We start from the raw sequence: 17021 nt of genomic DNA, 5'->3' as shown, positions 1-17021 counted from the left end.
GATGAACATTGACCTGACGCCATGATAGTAGGATCTATTAGTCGTTTTATATACAATGTATATACCGTATTGTCATAATACCAATATTTGTCATTATATATAATGAGTAATATCTAGCAACGTAAATGTGCAGTTCATATGCACAAACGAATACTGATCTTTATGATATTCAGGTTTTGTACATCACATATAACATGTCACATAGGAGGTCATACGTGTTGACCTTCATCTATTGTATTTGTTCATCTGTGTATGGAGAGGATTAGCGCCATTAAACGCCATTAAAACGCCATCAGTATTAGGGCGTAGTTCAGTGAACTCACCGGATTGCTATTCCAAGTACTTTGATAATACAGATAATATGTATTAATGGGTCGAGGCGATTGCATTGAAAAACCTAATAAATTATTCATAACAGTTACGTAATCAATCGATAGTGCGGACACTTTTTATTTGCAAACCACCAAAATTCGTGATCTTTTAGCGTTGGAAAAGAAACCACGTGAATAGAGTGCCCTCTCAAGAATATCAACTCTCTGGCTTATATAAGGAGAGGAAATAGATTACGTAACGCCTATTGTTCCTTTGTGCCAATTTGAGTTACCGAAACGCTATTCATCGAGAGGTACCTATAACGCTATAATAGGCAGGCTACTGTCAATGAGTGATGAAACGAAAGTCATGTGAAAGCGCCTATTCAAGCGACAGGTACCCTTTGTCCTGACCCAACCCAAGGGTGTGTGTGAGTTGTCGCATGCACACAAAACAGAGGTTCACCTACAATACAAAGCTATTGCAGCGCCCAAATTTGTTTGGGCGCTCACTTTGATTATACTCAATGAACACGCTTTGCTCTACCATTTCGCTGCGGACAGTTCAGCAGCATGGGTAAAGTGTGCGCTCTGTGTGGCGGATATAAGAATCTACACCAGTAAGTTGTCTATATTGTTTGCCAATAGGCCTACATAAGGATTTGAAGTAATTATGATATCGCTCCTACTGTAGTATTTTTAGGGACATTAGCCGCGGTCCACACCGTGTTTAATTATTTATAGGCCTACCATATAATAATTTAAATAGGCACCGCGTATATAGGACTGGCAAGCGCGTCTACCCTGGACGTCAAATGTGATATTTTTGCTAATAACTCGACAGTCACCTACCTGGACAACCGATTCTTTAGAAATGCTTAGTCGCGCTAAAAGTCGATCGATACATGTTAAAATCAGCACAATTCAGAGATACACCTTTTTGCTATGAAATTAATTTTCTCGGTCAAATATAAAGCAATATTTTTTTTTTTTCTTCAGTAATGTCAGTTAAAAACTTGGTGCTTGGATATACATTTTTTTAAAATCCTGGTGTTAAAATTAAGCATCAAATTGTATCTTTTAGTGTGATATTTTGATTTTTATAGGCCTTGAGTTCGCCTGCGAGCTTTTTACGGAATTGATTTTTAGCGTCTCAAACTAATATAGTTTGCTAAAGAAAGATATTTCCCACCTCTGTAAAGCACATCGTGTGGGTCTATATATTATAGTTTTGTCAGAATTTCCGTTTTTATTTTACCCTTTTTCCCTTCATGCTCTGAAAATGTCAAACTCGGTGCTTTTATCTCGTGCGCAACCAGCAGAAATAGTCGATATTTTCATTGTTGTCATCCAGGGCAATTTTCCATTGAAAAGCAAAGATCATGAAGATTGCCCGACTAGCGATTTGGTAGCCCAAATCCCCAATTGGTAAATGAGGTGAATTTAAAAATTTGCTCCCGTGATAGCCTGCAATTTCAATTGATATGCATTCCATGATTATGAAAACCATTTTGTCTGTCTGTGTGTTTGTTTACCTAGGTTAGTCCGTATTAAGAGACGCACGCTTGAGGTTCATGAAAATCCACGGTCCAAACCTAGAAAAATTAGCGTGTTATTATAGGGGATTTTAATCTTCTGTCCCTCCTATCTCCATGTGAATTTTGTATGACCTACCCCCCCCATCGCGGGTTGCCATTTTCATTACACCCTTCAGACTTGTGTTCGGGTTTCTGTAGAGATTCATCAGTGTTCGGGTTTGTTTTTAATTTGACATGTAGGCCTATATATAGGCCTAACCATATTTGTCATAATTAAGCGCTATACCTAAATGTATAGCTATGCTATATATTATTATGTAATATCATGTACATGTAGGCCTATAGGGTGGGGTGGGTGCAGAGGTGTGTAAGGTGGGTAGTGGGGGTGTATGTAGGGACACTTTGGTGTGGTAATCAACACACTTTAACCATGACTTTCAATGCAAGGCTTATTGTTGCCACAAATGGTTTTTTTTTTCCTTACGGTTATTTAATAAGTTTTTATAAACTTCCATGTTTAACCTGGTATTGTTTTGGCTGCTTCATCAGGGCCTATGACTTTCGGTGGGTTTCCAAAAGCAGTTTCAAACAAACACAAACAAAGGGCACCATACCCAGTCACCTTCATGACAATTGAAACACTACGTCAAGTATTAACATCCAAGTTATTCTGTTTTTAGGCAAGCAATTTTAAATAATTGCTTGAACAGGTTTTTGTTTTTAAGTTAACAATGAAAATGAATGGTTCTTATAAGGCACAATCTCTGATGAGGAACTCAAAGCGCGTAAAGCACGAAATTTACAAACAAACATAAAAACAATCAATTTATAAAGATGTTTAAAAACAAAAACCTGTTTAAGTTAACAATGATAATGAACGGTTCTTATAAGCCACAATCTCTGATGGTTCTTACAAGGACAATCTATTTCTGGCGTTTAAATAACGAAAGTCTGGGGCGTTACGCCGGGGCGTTACGAAGGTTATTTCTTTCGAAGTGTGTTCCAAACAGTTTGCTTGATCATAAAACATACAGCGTATAATGTTTTGTAAAAGAAAGTTTTGTTTAAAATATTGCCCAATTGTATGTAAGCCTTCGGGCAAAGTTGTTTTGAGGAGAAGCAAATTTCAACACATTGGTCCGAATCACTCACGTGATGATGAAATATCCTCATCGTGCTATAAACATGATCAGTATAGGAGCGCTATTAGGCCTGGGAATTTGGTTGCTATATTGAAGTTCTGGCAACACTGTATCATGCCGGTATTCCTATTAAACCCAGGGATATCGATGCACAATGCTAGTATTATTAGCCTTATATTTCACGCGTTGATTTTGAAAAAAATTCAGCCGGTGAAAAAATGGTGAAATCAAAACGTAAATTCTGACAAAACTATGATATGCGTGCGATCCAATCATATTTTATTATTTGTGAAAACGCGAACGCAAATCGAGGTCATTAATATCTCACAATTGACCGCAAAATGCGTAATTGTTCCAATGTCGCACACAATTGACTTCTGCGTGCGCCGTATTGTGCGTCCAACGAACTGCGCGCGCTGGCTGCCGTATTTGGATTGCGCGCTACCATATTTGCACAGATTCTGATACGCTCTTTTGTTATTGGTCGTTTTGTTTTAGCCTGATCGATTTTGGGAAAGGGAAGATGTAAGAATTGTTTATTTTTACAAACTTTTGAGGAACATTTTGTGTTATTTTGTTAATTTTAAAGATCAAAGTGACGGTTATGAATGAGGTTAATAACTTTGCATCGGTTATATGTCGGGCATTGTGAAAAATCTAAACATTTTGCTTTGGACCTCGGAATATCCCTCGGGGCTGCGCCCTCGGGATATTCCTCGGTTCAAAGGCAAAATGTTTAGATTTTTCACAATGCCCTCCAAATAACCGATGCGCAGTTATTAACCTCTAATTATATGACAATTACATTCAACTGAACATTCGAATCTACAAATAATTATTTTCATGTCTGGGGAAACATGTTTTCAAAACTCAGATATCTTCTATCTCTAATATAAATTATTTTATTTCAGGATCTCCCACGATTCAAGAATTAGGAATAATTGCAAGTTTTGTGCCAAATAAATTTTGAGGAATTACATGCCCCGCTATCCCACCACTGGGGCTCACATCCGGTAGATACTTGAATAGAATAGGCCTACTGATAAAATATCTGACAATCGTGGGCATAATAGTAATACTATACCCACGATTGTCAGATATTTTGGCCAAATTGAAAACAATTTCGCGTCATTGTTAGAAAATAGGCCTATCTTACAAAAAAAAACTATAAAAAAACTTACGCTTCATTTAGCTGAAATTTGTGATGTTTTTGAAAAATGCAAACCCTTACACTAAAATTGTATATAAATGGGGAGCTATTATTATACAAAGGCCTCAATATGAGACTCATATTTGCGTCTTATTATGACGTATGGTCATTTGAACTGAGTACTAAAGACTAAGTTAGTCTTTGCGGGGGTACCCCTTTTAATGACTAAAAACAACCTAACAAAAGAAAATGTCAACTCCCTAAAACCAATCCCCTAAAAATCTCAACCTCTACCCCCTAGTGTAAAATTGAAAATTGCCCGGTAAACATACAATTTTACCCTTATTTGGGCGAAAACAATGGTGAACTTGAATATTGGCATAGTAAACAAAAAATATCACTTTAATTTTGGGGATAAAATGGTGTACAATTAAAAATGATTTTCGCGTTTCGCGAGCAATTATCACAAGAACACAAGACCAAAATTATGTCCACCAGATTTTTTTTGTCTTTACCCCCTCCTACAACTGACTGAACATGTAAACTACTTAGACCCCGTAAGTTATTTTACAATAACTATACGGCTGTATCCCCCACCCCAGCGGGCTATGCCCCTCTGTGACAGAATAATATAGGCCTACTTACTACAAAATCACAAGGCACGCAAAATATGGGTATTTTGTTTGTACCGAGGTATTTCGTGACATAACACTGCCTACTGTTAGTATTGAATAACAATTGACTACGTAAGACCGCGTGGTTAAAAACGTGATATTAAAGGTGCTGATTCGGAAAGAAGTAGTTACTCGCCAGTTGCGCTTCAGAGCAAGTCCCAAAAATACTAGTTTAGTAAGATACTCGGCAGTTGCGGAGTAACTACTAAAGAAGTAAGCTACTAAAGTAGTAAGTTACGCGGATTTGGTGCACTCAGCGGCATGTCTCTGTTTTTGAGTCCTTATCTGTATGGCTTCAAGAACTCTCCGGGAAAATTCTTTTTGCTCCCGTTCAAGCACCTTGACGTTTTCCCAATCAATCTGGTGACCTTTAGATCTCACTACATGTTCTCATACCGCTGATTTAGAGCTGCCAGCAGTAGACTTGTGTTCACTAAACCTTTTCTCGAGCTTCCTGGCAGACTCGCCGATATAACTCGCGTCACAATCATCACAGTCGATCTGATACACAATCCCAGATTGTTTAAAGGGTTCTGTCTTGTCTTTAGGGGCTACAAGCGCACTGCCGCACTCCTCAGTGTATTTTGAGGTTTGAAGGTTGTTGAAACTCCATCCCGCAGTTCTGAACGCTCTGCGTAGCTTCTCAGAAAGACCTTCTATGTAAGGTAGGGTGACAAATCCTTTGTTAGCTGTTTCTGTGTCTCGGTTCTGAGAAGATCTGTCTTTTTCTTTGGGCTGACCACGAAAGAAAGTCCAGTCTTGGTAACCGCAGTTCTTTAGCGCGTTCTTCACATGAGCTATCTCCTCTGCTTTATCTGCCGGGTCTGTGACGACGGTTTCCGCACGGTGGAGTGGCGTTCTAACAACACTGAGCTTATGCTCCAGTGGATGATGAGAGAAAAAGTTCAAATATTGCTCTGTGTGAGTAGGTTGTCTGTAAACCTTGACTTTAAGAGTTCCGTCCGGCTGGCGGCAAACCAAAGTGTCAAGGAAAGGAAGTTTATCGTCTTCCTCTTTCTCCCGCGTAAATTTGATGTTAGGATCAATGTTATTGATATGATCGGTAAATTCCTCGATATGCACAGTTTTTATGACCATGAAGGTATCATCCACATATCTCTTCCAAATACGCGGTGGGTGGGGGGGGGCAGATGTTAGTGCCTGGCTTTGCGGAAAGCGGACTGCAAGAACTTCCCATGGCACATCCATAGCGCTGAAGATAAAAGGTCTCACGAAACACGTAATACGAGTTGTCAAGACAAAAAGCTTGACAGTCAAGCACTTGCTCAGGCTCAAGATTTTCAGCCTCACCTTTCTTCCAGCTGGTATCACTCCTTAAAATTCACCGACAACTTCAAGTGTCTTGTCAACCGGGATGGACGTGAAAAGCGCTGACACATCAAATGATACAAAGGATTCATCCGATTCCAACTTCAAATCGCGAATATTTTCCACAAACGATTGAGTGTTGGTAATATGGTGATCAATGAGAGGAGAGATGATCCCAGACACAAACTGCGCAAGTTCGTAAGTGACCGATCCGACGCTGGAAATGATCGGTCTAAGCGGGGCACCGGCTTTATGGATTTTAATTAAACCAAAAATTGTTGGTACATCACACACGGTGGGATACAACTTCCAATAAGTTCTAGAGTCAATGGCACCTTTCTCCTTGAGATCTTTCAATAATTTGATGAGTTTGGTTTGATATTTCTTACACTGTTGGCGTCAAAAACACAAGTGGCACTGCCTTTGTCACCAGGTAATAATATCAGTGTCCTTTTTAAGCTTATCTAGAGCAAGTCTTTCTTCTTTAGTGATTTTACTAGTCGGGGCTTTAGTAGTCTACACGACCACGAAGTTCGGATGCTTTATCACCGGGTATATCCTTACAGGCTGTCTCAGTAGCAACCACGATGTCTTTAACTGGGAATTTATTGCTACTTACAGAGTAATTCAGTCCACGTTGCAACAGCGAAACTTCCGTTTCAGTCAGAGAACGCGAGGACAAATTCACTACCCACTTATCGCGAGCACCACCATCCGATTTACCACACTTTCCAGCCGAAATATCAGCTTTTTCCTTCTCCGATACCAACTGTTTATGCTTTCGAATTTGACGCGTTTGCACCTCCTCATGTTCGCGACCTTTGACCTGGTTGATGAACTCGGTCACTCTCCTCCACGCTACTTCCGGTAATTCTCCGCGAAGTTTACCTTCAACAATACGATGTTTTCCCTTCAAAATATCCCATGTAAAATTGGTCTGACGAATACGCTCATTAAGTAATGATCTTTCTGCCCGCTTTATGATATTATCTGCACGATACCCTTTCACTACAGTATAGATGATGGTAAACGTAGATATTTAGGTCTTTAATACGTGGCTATTAAAACAAGTCAAATTAAAACGCAAATGATTTCTAAATTGCGTTAATTTGACTGATGTTTTTCAAGTTACATCGTAACATCCTATGACGTCATTCTGTCAATCATATGACATCATCAGTGAGAGATATCCCGACTGTAGACAAGATATCAACACAGCATCACCATCTGCTGAAGACGCTAGTCGGACTAGTGAAAACGTTCCAGGTGAGCGAAAAATAGTGTAGTGTTGAAGTTAAAACTTTAATTCAATGCCATTTTCCCGGGCCCATTTTATCTACCACTACGTATGAATATCCACTCGTATACAAAACTAATGATTTGAAATGAGGGAATGATAACGAACGAGTTCAATTTGATTGGCTAGCACTTTTTCCATGGCGTCATCCAGCACGTGCTGTCGCGTATCTGATTATTCAGCCAGGAGTTCAACCCACTGGCAATCAAGTTCCCGGATGCATCATCGCCCCTGATCAGGTTCTCATAGACTTTCCATTGTCGCCAACCAGAAACGGCGTATAGACGAATCCAACGAGCCAAGTCATGGTCAGGATTTGGTCGGCCATCTTTGGTTTCCCGCTAGCACCAACCTGGGGTTTTGAGCACCCGACTGTGCAAATAAAAGCCGCCTAACACCTAGAAAAGATGCAAAGACGAGGAGGGTTAATAGAATAATAATATACAATAGAGGTAATCCTGTCGCATCTATTCATACATAGTCCTTTTGTTCATCCATTTGTACATCTATGAATAGATACGACGGGATTACCTGCGGAATTATCTCTATTGTATTATTCTATTAACCCTCCTCGACCTTCTCTAGGTGTAAGGCGGCTTTTATTTGCACAACTGTTGGAACTGTATTGTGTATTTTCGCGGAAGGTGTAAAACGGGTGATGGAATGCAGTTTAAAATTTCCGCCAAGGCCGAATCATTTCACATTTTGGATGCATTGTAGCCGACGGGGACCCAACTAAAGGCTGCTAGTCAGGTGTAGGAATGCGTGTATTTGGATTCGTCTATACGTGGTCATTGGCAGACTGTTTGTGTGGAGGGAGTGTAACCAAACTGGCTGCGGAGGAGACTACTATTTCCCCCCAACACTTAATCCACAGAGTACTACCAGGGCTGCGACACTAAATAATTTGCATAGCAAAATGACCCGTCTCCTCCGCAGCCAATTTGGTTCCGCTCTATCTAAATCAAGCTGGTCACGGAAGAGACTAGGCCTCCTTTGTGTTTGTTCATTTGTGTATGGGGAGCCCTTCTTGGAGTCCGTAATGTCTTCAATGGTCTTAGGCTTCGCTCTCAGCTAGTGTTTGACGCTGCATTGTACTAGAAATACCTTTTCTGTGAAATCGCTATACGCCGTAGAAGTGACGTAGTTAATCGGATTAACTACCATAGCAATAGATGAATACAATTTTGACTATACCGCCCTGCAGTACAACGTTCACGCGGTACCGATGCATTGAACCATAGACGTCAAAGAAAGGCTGATCACTCACACCTGTAAGATAAGTATCATTGAAAAGAGCGGTATTGTATTCAATTTATGTTCGCTGACATACACAGGTGATTAGTGCAATCTGCTTATAGTGCAGGGCGGTCTATTCAAAAATTGTATTCATCTATTGCTATGGTAGTTAATCCGATTTTGACGTCACTTCTACGGCGTATAGAGCCAACCGGGAACACGTATTCGTTTTGAAAATATAGCATTAAAATTAGTATCACCCTTGTGGCCCCCGTGCAGTGGAAAACCTTAATTCTTTCATTAAAAAGAAATGAAAAAAAAAACCAAAAAAAAAACCACACTGATCTACCTGTGCACCTATAAAATGAGCACAGCAATCTGTCTCAAATATGAATGAATTTTAAGAAACATACGGGATATGATGAACATTGACCTGACGCCATGATAGTAGGAACCAACGCACTGAATTGTCTATTGTTCTATTGTGTCCGATTTGAGCGCTGACATATTGGAAAATGTTGCCAATCAATATTCATGAGAGTGTACATTCAACGTCCAATTTTCGAAATTGGGTGACTTGTGCTTGGCAGGTGTAAAATACATCTGACTGGGCGTTTTAAATACGTAACGCATAAAGGCATTGGCATCATCGAATGGCTGCCTATAGTGCTGTTAGTTTTAGGCCTATGTGTGTGTGTGTGGGGGGCTGTGTTTAGTTTCTATAATAATTATTATAAGGCCTACATTTATTTGTCATTCATTTCTTTTCCTTTCTCTGTACTTGCTAAAGTATCACTCCCTCTTCTTATCTCCCTTCCTTCTCCATCCCCTCTTACGTTTTGTCCCCTCTCATTCCTATCATTTTCCTTACCTTTCTATTTATTTACGTCTATTTATTTATTTCTCTTTATTTCTTCCTCTTTCTCTCTTCCTCCAGTCCCCTCTCATTCTTCATATCCCCTCCTCCAACCTCATCCCCTCCCAAGCCCTCTCACAGAAGTGCTGCCCCCCTTCAGTACGCCACTGATTATGACATTCTCCTTCTTAAAATAAAATAAAATAAAATAAAATCTCAATTTGTAAAACAACTTTTATATAGGTCTATACCGGTATACTTATTATATGTTACATGCATACGTAGCTCCCGGAACGTAGCTATTTAATACCATTATTGTACTATAGACATGGCAACCTTTATGTGTAATCATTCAGCAGGCGCATTCAATTCATTTAAATGAAGCACCTAATGTCAGTGGGGTGACAACGAACTATGCATTAGCGGCTAATGTGTGCCTTTTGTGCTTACGGCTACTCAATCACACCCTTGGGTTTATGTATAACAATAGGTACTTTTCGTTCCATTAAGCGCTTTCACACGACTTGCATTTGATCACTTATTGACAGTAGCCTGCTAGGTAAAGCGTTAATACACTGTCGGGTCAGCTTACCGATTTAATGGCGGAAGCCCTTTGTCCTAAACAAAAGGTACCTTTCGATGAATAGCTTGTCAGATTTCAAATCGGCACAAGGTTTCAATGCGTTACGTAATCTATTTCTTCTCCTTTCTATATCTAACCTCCTTGGTAGGAACTATTAGTCGTTTTATATACAATGTATATACCGTATTGTCATAATACCAATATTTGTCATAATATTATTATAATGAGTAATATTTAACTTAAATGTGCAGTTCATATGCACAAACGAATACCGATCTTTATGATATTCAGGTTTGTGTACATCACATTATAACATGTCACATAGGAGGTCATACGTGTTGACCTTCATCTATTGTATTTGTTCATCTGTGTATGGAGAGGAGAAACGCCATTAAACGCCATTAAAACTCCATCAGTATTAGGGCGTAGTTCAGTGAACTCACCGGATTGTTATTCCAAGTACTTTGATAATACGGATAATGGGTATTAATGGGTCGAGGCGATTGCATTGAAAAACCTAATAAATTATTCATAACAGTTACGTAATCAATCGATAGTGTGGATACTTTTCATTTGCAAACCACCAAAATTCGTGATCTTTTAGCGTTGGAAAAGAAACCACGTGAATAGATGCCCTCTCAAGAATATCAACTCTCTGGTACTACAGAGAGCGTACCACCATAGATGAACTCCTGGATGGGGCAGCTTTAATTAGCATGAGGCCGCATTGATATGTAAATAGCGTATTGTTATTTAAATTTGCGCCCAGACGTATTGAGGGCGACAGTCATGTTATCCAGACGGAGAATGGCTGCATATGCCGGGCATGTCAATTTGCTGAGTGAAGGCTGATAATCACCTTTCTGTATAGGTAATAAGCTAGTATATTTCGTGTACCAGTTGGTTATAACAAAAAATTAGTATCATATTAAATATATTAAATGTATAAACTTTGAAATTTACATGAATTTGAAGAGCAGAGCTTCGAAATGTAGCTAAGTCAGGTGATGTGAAATTCTGCTGCGTGACCCCCTCTGCGTGGTAGAATTATATTCATAAAACATTGAATTTAACAGATATCATGGGTAGCCAACCACGATTTATCAGCATTTAAAATATATGTTAATTAACAAAGATAAATAATAAAGAATACAAATGGCAATTAACTAGTAAACAAGCCTGAAATCTTAAAATGTTGCCACGTGATTTCCCGAGCACATGATATGTTAACATGTGACCACTATTCAGATTTACCGTAAATATTTGGAGTATGCTTGCACATCATGCACATACACTGTGCATTTCTTTACTTCCGTATAAAATCAATAATTCATGCTGGGAGCCAAGTAACATTGTCTGCTCAGTGCAGAGTGGTATTTTATTTTACTTGAGAGCACAATAGAAATACATAAAGACAAATAAGGCGCCATGATGGAAGGTCAGGTCGGGTATCAAAGGTTATTATAACTTAAATACTACTTGTATTTCCCACCTTGCCTCTGTCACATATTTCCTTCATATTATTGACAGCAAGTCCTAATTTTGACTTTGTTATTGCAAAATGTAATTTCATATCAAATTAGTAGACTTTCTTTGAAAAAACATATCACTGGTGCCTGATGGGAATACCCGTCCGCCATTTCATTAAACTGGATCATTTTCGCCTGTTTTGTGCCCAGATGTATTGGGGCGCGCTATACTCTCATTGAACAGGCAAAGTTCGCAAAACTAACAACGTTGTTATTTGCCAAACTCAATTAACATGATCCAAGGGGTCGAACATGAATTATTCATAACGAGCTATAACGGATCGATAACTGGCCTCACTTTCTAGCTAGTAAACCAGCTGAATTTTTCATAGATTTTGCGTTGCTAATAGAACAACCGTGAATTTAGTGTCACCCCCTTGGTACCACCAGTCAAAGTATTCGCATCACCCGATAATGAGGGCAGATTGTTCCATGAAATGAGACAGGCGAGACTGCTACGCAATTACCGAGTATTTTCATGGTCTATCGCGTAATCGCGAAAGCACGCAACGCTCTATCGCGTATACGCGAAGGCACGCAGGGCTGGCGTGATTGTTAGACACGGCCAGGCCGTTGCAACTCATATGCTAGCGCAATACAAAAAGGTGGCGACAGCGTCGGCTTTCCCTGTGTATTACCCTGCGCTTAAATGGCGTACGATGGCGTCGCCAAACACGCACCAAATTGATTCATGGGCGGCGCCATATTGGAAAAGTAAAGAAAAATGCTGCTGCCACCACGATAGTACTAAAAGCTACGTAAAAAAATATGTGTAATGCTGTGGAGACTTATGCTAATTAAAGAAAAATGCTGCTGCCATCTACGTCCACATGTTGCAAGCGTGACGATCGCTGACCTCACATCGACGAACGGAGTTGCAAGTCCATCGCACTTCGTGCTCTATTCTTCTTCCATGACACGGTACGATCGAACAATCGATAAATATGCGAGAACTCACCGCATGCAATACACGGGGACTTTGACTGATGGTACGTACTCTGTAGTACTCTGTGACTTACAGTCAAGTTAGCTTAATCGATAAGGCGTTCGACTATGAAGCGAGAGGTTGCGGGTTCGAACCCTGGTGATGCCTAGTATACGCTCTCGTGGAAAAATTGAGTTAGCTTGAAATTCCCCTGGACAAGGAACTCACTAGCTCGAGATACTCTAGCTAAAATACAGGTTTACATTTACTATCTTACATTATCTTGCTGTATTTCAGCTAGAGCTCCAAACGACAAGCTTTCGGTTTTTTTTGGAGAACAATACTGTTACGTAAGATGAAGAAGAAACCCGCCTCGGAGCCCGCCCTACTCATTATTTCATTGTACTTATTGCAATTTGCCTCCACACATTACGTAATCAACACAAAGCTTTTGTGAGGATTAGTGAGTGGATAAGAAATTGACAGTGGATAATACGAAGGACACGCCGATTGTTAGTTGTCAATCATGAATTGCCGCAACGTATTAATATTTTACTGCATGGCATTCCGCAAACACCAAGACAAATTATGCCGTATTTTTCCAAAGATCATCTCATATGAAGTAAACTAAATGCGATCTGTACTTTTGTAACATTCCGATCGCTTTTGATCACCTATTATCGGCGAATTTGCTTGAAAACACGTGAGTTCATGTTGTGTAAACACAATTAGCATAGACACAAATGAAATTACGATGCAATACAATGCAATTTGAATGCGCAGCAGATCTATAGAAATAACATTGCCCGGTTTTATGCAGAATTAGACCCTGTCTGGAACTCACTGCTAATTTGTCTCGTTGTAACCCGTACGAAACTCGGGGAGCTGATCCTGGTTGCGAAGGTTATTTGTGGAATGCCTAGGGTGTGCGCTCTTGAAGCAGCAAAGTCCCTGAATTGTTGTTTAATAGTTTATGGAATGATGTGGGGCCGTAGTGGTCAACGACAACATGTAAAGTGTGCTGAGGCTTGTGGATCAACGTCTAGGCGTTGTGCATGTGCGTAGCACACTATAAATCACTGCGCTTTTGCGCTTAATCTAAATCAACAATGACCTCATTTGACCCCTAGATGACCTTTGACCTCAAATATCTCCACTCAAGGGTTCATACCACTAAATACGCCTGTGATGCGGATAGCGGTAAAAGGTGATCACGACTATAGTCCCAACTTTGCAGACAAACTTTTTGACCCCCCCATTATGCAAAATCGGTGCAATATTAACAATTTTAGTGTTGAAAATCGTGTTTATCTTTTACTAGAACATGTGAATGTGATCTCTACTAATTTACACAAAAGAAAACGCAAAAAATTTGAGTGATGTTGATCTCTACTAATTTGAAAAGAAAACGCAAAAATTTGAGTGATGTTTACGATAATGAGCGCATGAACACACGAGGTCAAAACGCGGTTAGCAGTCGGACGTAAACACGGGAAAATCGGGCCTTTTTATATAGCGCTAAAAAAAAAAAAAGTAGACCTAAAATGTTGTGTCATTTTCAGATATGTTATGCAGAATTTTGTTCTGATTAAGATGATATCAAATATATATTTCAAAGCTAGAGGTAACTCGACTTATGGCCTAAAACGTGACCCCTATTTTGCACGTAAAGTCAATGGAAAGCTATTTAGTGTTATGTACCCTCAAGTGTTGTCCCTAAAAGAACCTTTTCTACTGTATCATCTTTTTTCCTGTAGTTTTGGACGATACTGCGGCCACTACGCACGATGGAGGCGGTACTGCCGCCGCCGGTGATTCTCTTGTTGTCCGGAACAGTCCCACTGGTTATATAGGCCTTTTGAATGACGTCGACGTCAGCACCATAGCAGACGTTGTAACTGACGATGGCGATAGCTTTACACTTAAATATACCGAATCATCTGGAGTGATTGACCTAACGGACACGAATAGCGGCACCACGTACAGTGTAGATGATACCAATACTCCGCTGGATGTGAGCCATCTCTATGTATCCAGTGGCGATGACGAATACGCATCCTGGAAAATATGTGGCCTGAGTAAGTATTATTCATATTCAGCCTCAATATGCATGAAGAAACATTTCATCATGATTGTTTTTGTTCACGCAGTGATAAATTGTAATCCCACATGAACCCACATCTCATTGGCTATGCAAAATATTTCCCATAGGCCTACCATAGACATGATAGATTCAAAATCTATACCCTTACATACCCTGTGTCTGGAAGAGCTATTGTAGCCTACCAACCCTGTGGTTAAGGGGTTTGAGCATTAAGTAGGCGATCTCCGAAAAGTTTTTCGATAAATTCATTTATTTCTCAAAGAGTAAAATCGCAGTTTAACAAATAACGGTTATAATGAAAGCCATTATTGGGGGCATAATAATCGTATCATTACAATAGGTCTGACACCAATTAAAACATGTGTTGTGATGTCCCAAGTTCATAGTAAAATGTGCTCACGCTCTTTTTTACAGATGGCCTCGAATTCTATAATTAGGTTTGTCCGATTGCCTGAAATTGATGATATATTTCTGAAAAGCGTTTCTGCTTGGAATGTAGATACCCATTATTGATCTTACTGTCCGTGATTTTAATTTATGAGCTCTTTTATTCGACAACTTTCGATGTCTTATACATACGATAAAGGCCGCATGCGAAAATCGCGCTATGTTTAACAGTATCGGTTTTGTTAACCAAAGAACCATCTACATTAGATTCCTACAGTTTATCAAAACCACAGATACCAAAATAAAGGCAGTGCTACTGATAGATTTTAAATGAGAGCCACCAGTGTCAGCATAATCAATGTAAAATGGACCTTCATAGGATATCGCGTTATTGTAAGAAGTTAAAAATTTTCGGCAACGTTTTCAATGTTTTGGGAAACAAGAATATTGTGAACTTACCCAAAACTTCTCATGTAACTTACATAGGGGATCCGGTGTATAATCCTGGTGCCCGAATGGTCGGTATAAGTTGGCCACAATTTGAAGCCGATTTCACTCTCTAAAATGGCGAAGTTATTCCAAAAGTAAGCAAAGGCCCCAAGTCGCATTAAATTTACAACTCAGTCTTGTACTACATGTAGCTTGAAGAAGTATTTCACATTGTCTTCATTCATAGATGATAGATGTATCCGACTTTTGTTATTAGCAATGAATGGAAATATTTACTATGAGTTTGTTAGTGGCGAGTTATAAGAGGTACTTTGCAAAGGGGTGCACGTTTGTGTCAAAATTTGCGTGTATGTGAGTTGTGTGCTGGGACGTACCGTTTTCTATATGACCGTTTATTTACCTAGCTGGGGGGGTTACAAACCCCCGAGCTAGGTCCTGTTTTTCTATCCGATTCTTCTTTCTTTCTTCTTCTTCTGGCTACAAACTTTAAAATGCTTCTCCACCTACATGTTACACCCTACAATTACATAACCTTGCACACATGTATCGGTTATATCCAGTGACCATAGGGTCTAAACAGAATTGGGATCAAAGGTCATTAAGGGGGCATTTAACCAAATACCTTCAAAATGCTTCTTCTGCCATATTTTATATAGTACAATGATGTCATTTGCATAAATGCATCGGCTACACCACACACCTATAACTTGCATACAGATTTGGGGTCAAATATCATTAAGGGGGTAAAATCTTATAATTGCTTTATCTGGACATATGTAAGGGATATGGGGCTCAAACAAATGACAACAAGTCTCATGACCAAGGGAATATTTTGCAGGGGTCAGGTCAAAGGTCATGTAGAGGTGACATTTTAGAAATGCATTTCCTGGACATCTGTAAGGGGTACAAGGCTCAAAACTTGGTGACAACAAACTTAATGATCAGGGGAACATGTTGGAATACTTTGCAGGGGTCAGGTCAAAGGTTATCTGGGGTCAAATCTTATAATTTAATTTTCTGGATATCTGTAAGGGGTATTTGGCTCAAACTCAGTAACAACATATCTCATGACCAGGGGAACATTTTGCAGGGGTCAGGTCAAAGGTCATGCAGAGGTCAAATCTTAGAAATGTATTATCTGAACATCTGTAAGGGGTATGGGCTCAAAATCGGTGACAACAAACTTGATGACAAGGAGAACATTTTTGGAACATTTTGCAGGGGTCAGGTCAAAGGTCATCTCGGGTAAAATCTTAAGATTGCATTTTCTGGATATCTGCAGTGTTGTAGTCGAGGACCTCATGTCCGAGGCCAAGGCCAAGGCCAAGGACTTGGTGTCCGAGGCCAAGGCCAAGGCCAAGGACATGGTGTCCGAGGCCAAGGACAACCCTCCGAGGCCAAGGACTTTTGTCTCCGAGGCCAAGGCCAAGGACCAAGGACTTTCATAATAATGAACCATACTAAACCACGCCCGATCGGGGGGGGGGGAGGGGGGTCATATTGTCGT

At 39.9% G+C, this 17021-nt stretch overlaps 1 protein-coding gene across 1 annotated transcript in view; it reads left to right on the top strand.

The window, feature by feature from the left end:
* LOC140145372 (uncharacterized) overlaps window positions 1-17021 on the top strand; it is a 70098-nt gene that overhangs the window by 17394 nt on the left and 35683 nt on the right. The window contains exon 3 of the mRNA XM_072167122.1: window positions 14331-14651. Within this exon, the coding sequence (XP_072023223.1) occupies window positions 14331-14651 (321 nt within the window). The remainder of the gene's footprint in view (window positions 1-14330; window positions 14652-17021) is intronic.

Source organism: Amphiura filiformis, unplaced genomic scaffold, assembly GCF_039555335.1.
Source record: "Amphiura filiformis unplaced genomic scaffold, Afil_fr2py scaffold_239, whole genome shotgun sequence".
Taxonomy (NCBI): Eukaryota; Metazoa; Echinodermata; class Ophiuroidea; order Amphilepidida; family Amphiuridae; genus Amphiura; species Amphiura filiformis.
Note: the sequence above shows the minus strand (reverse complement) of the source record. Positions and strands in the feature narration are given on the sequence as shown.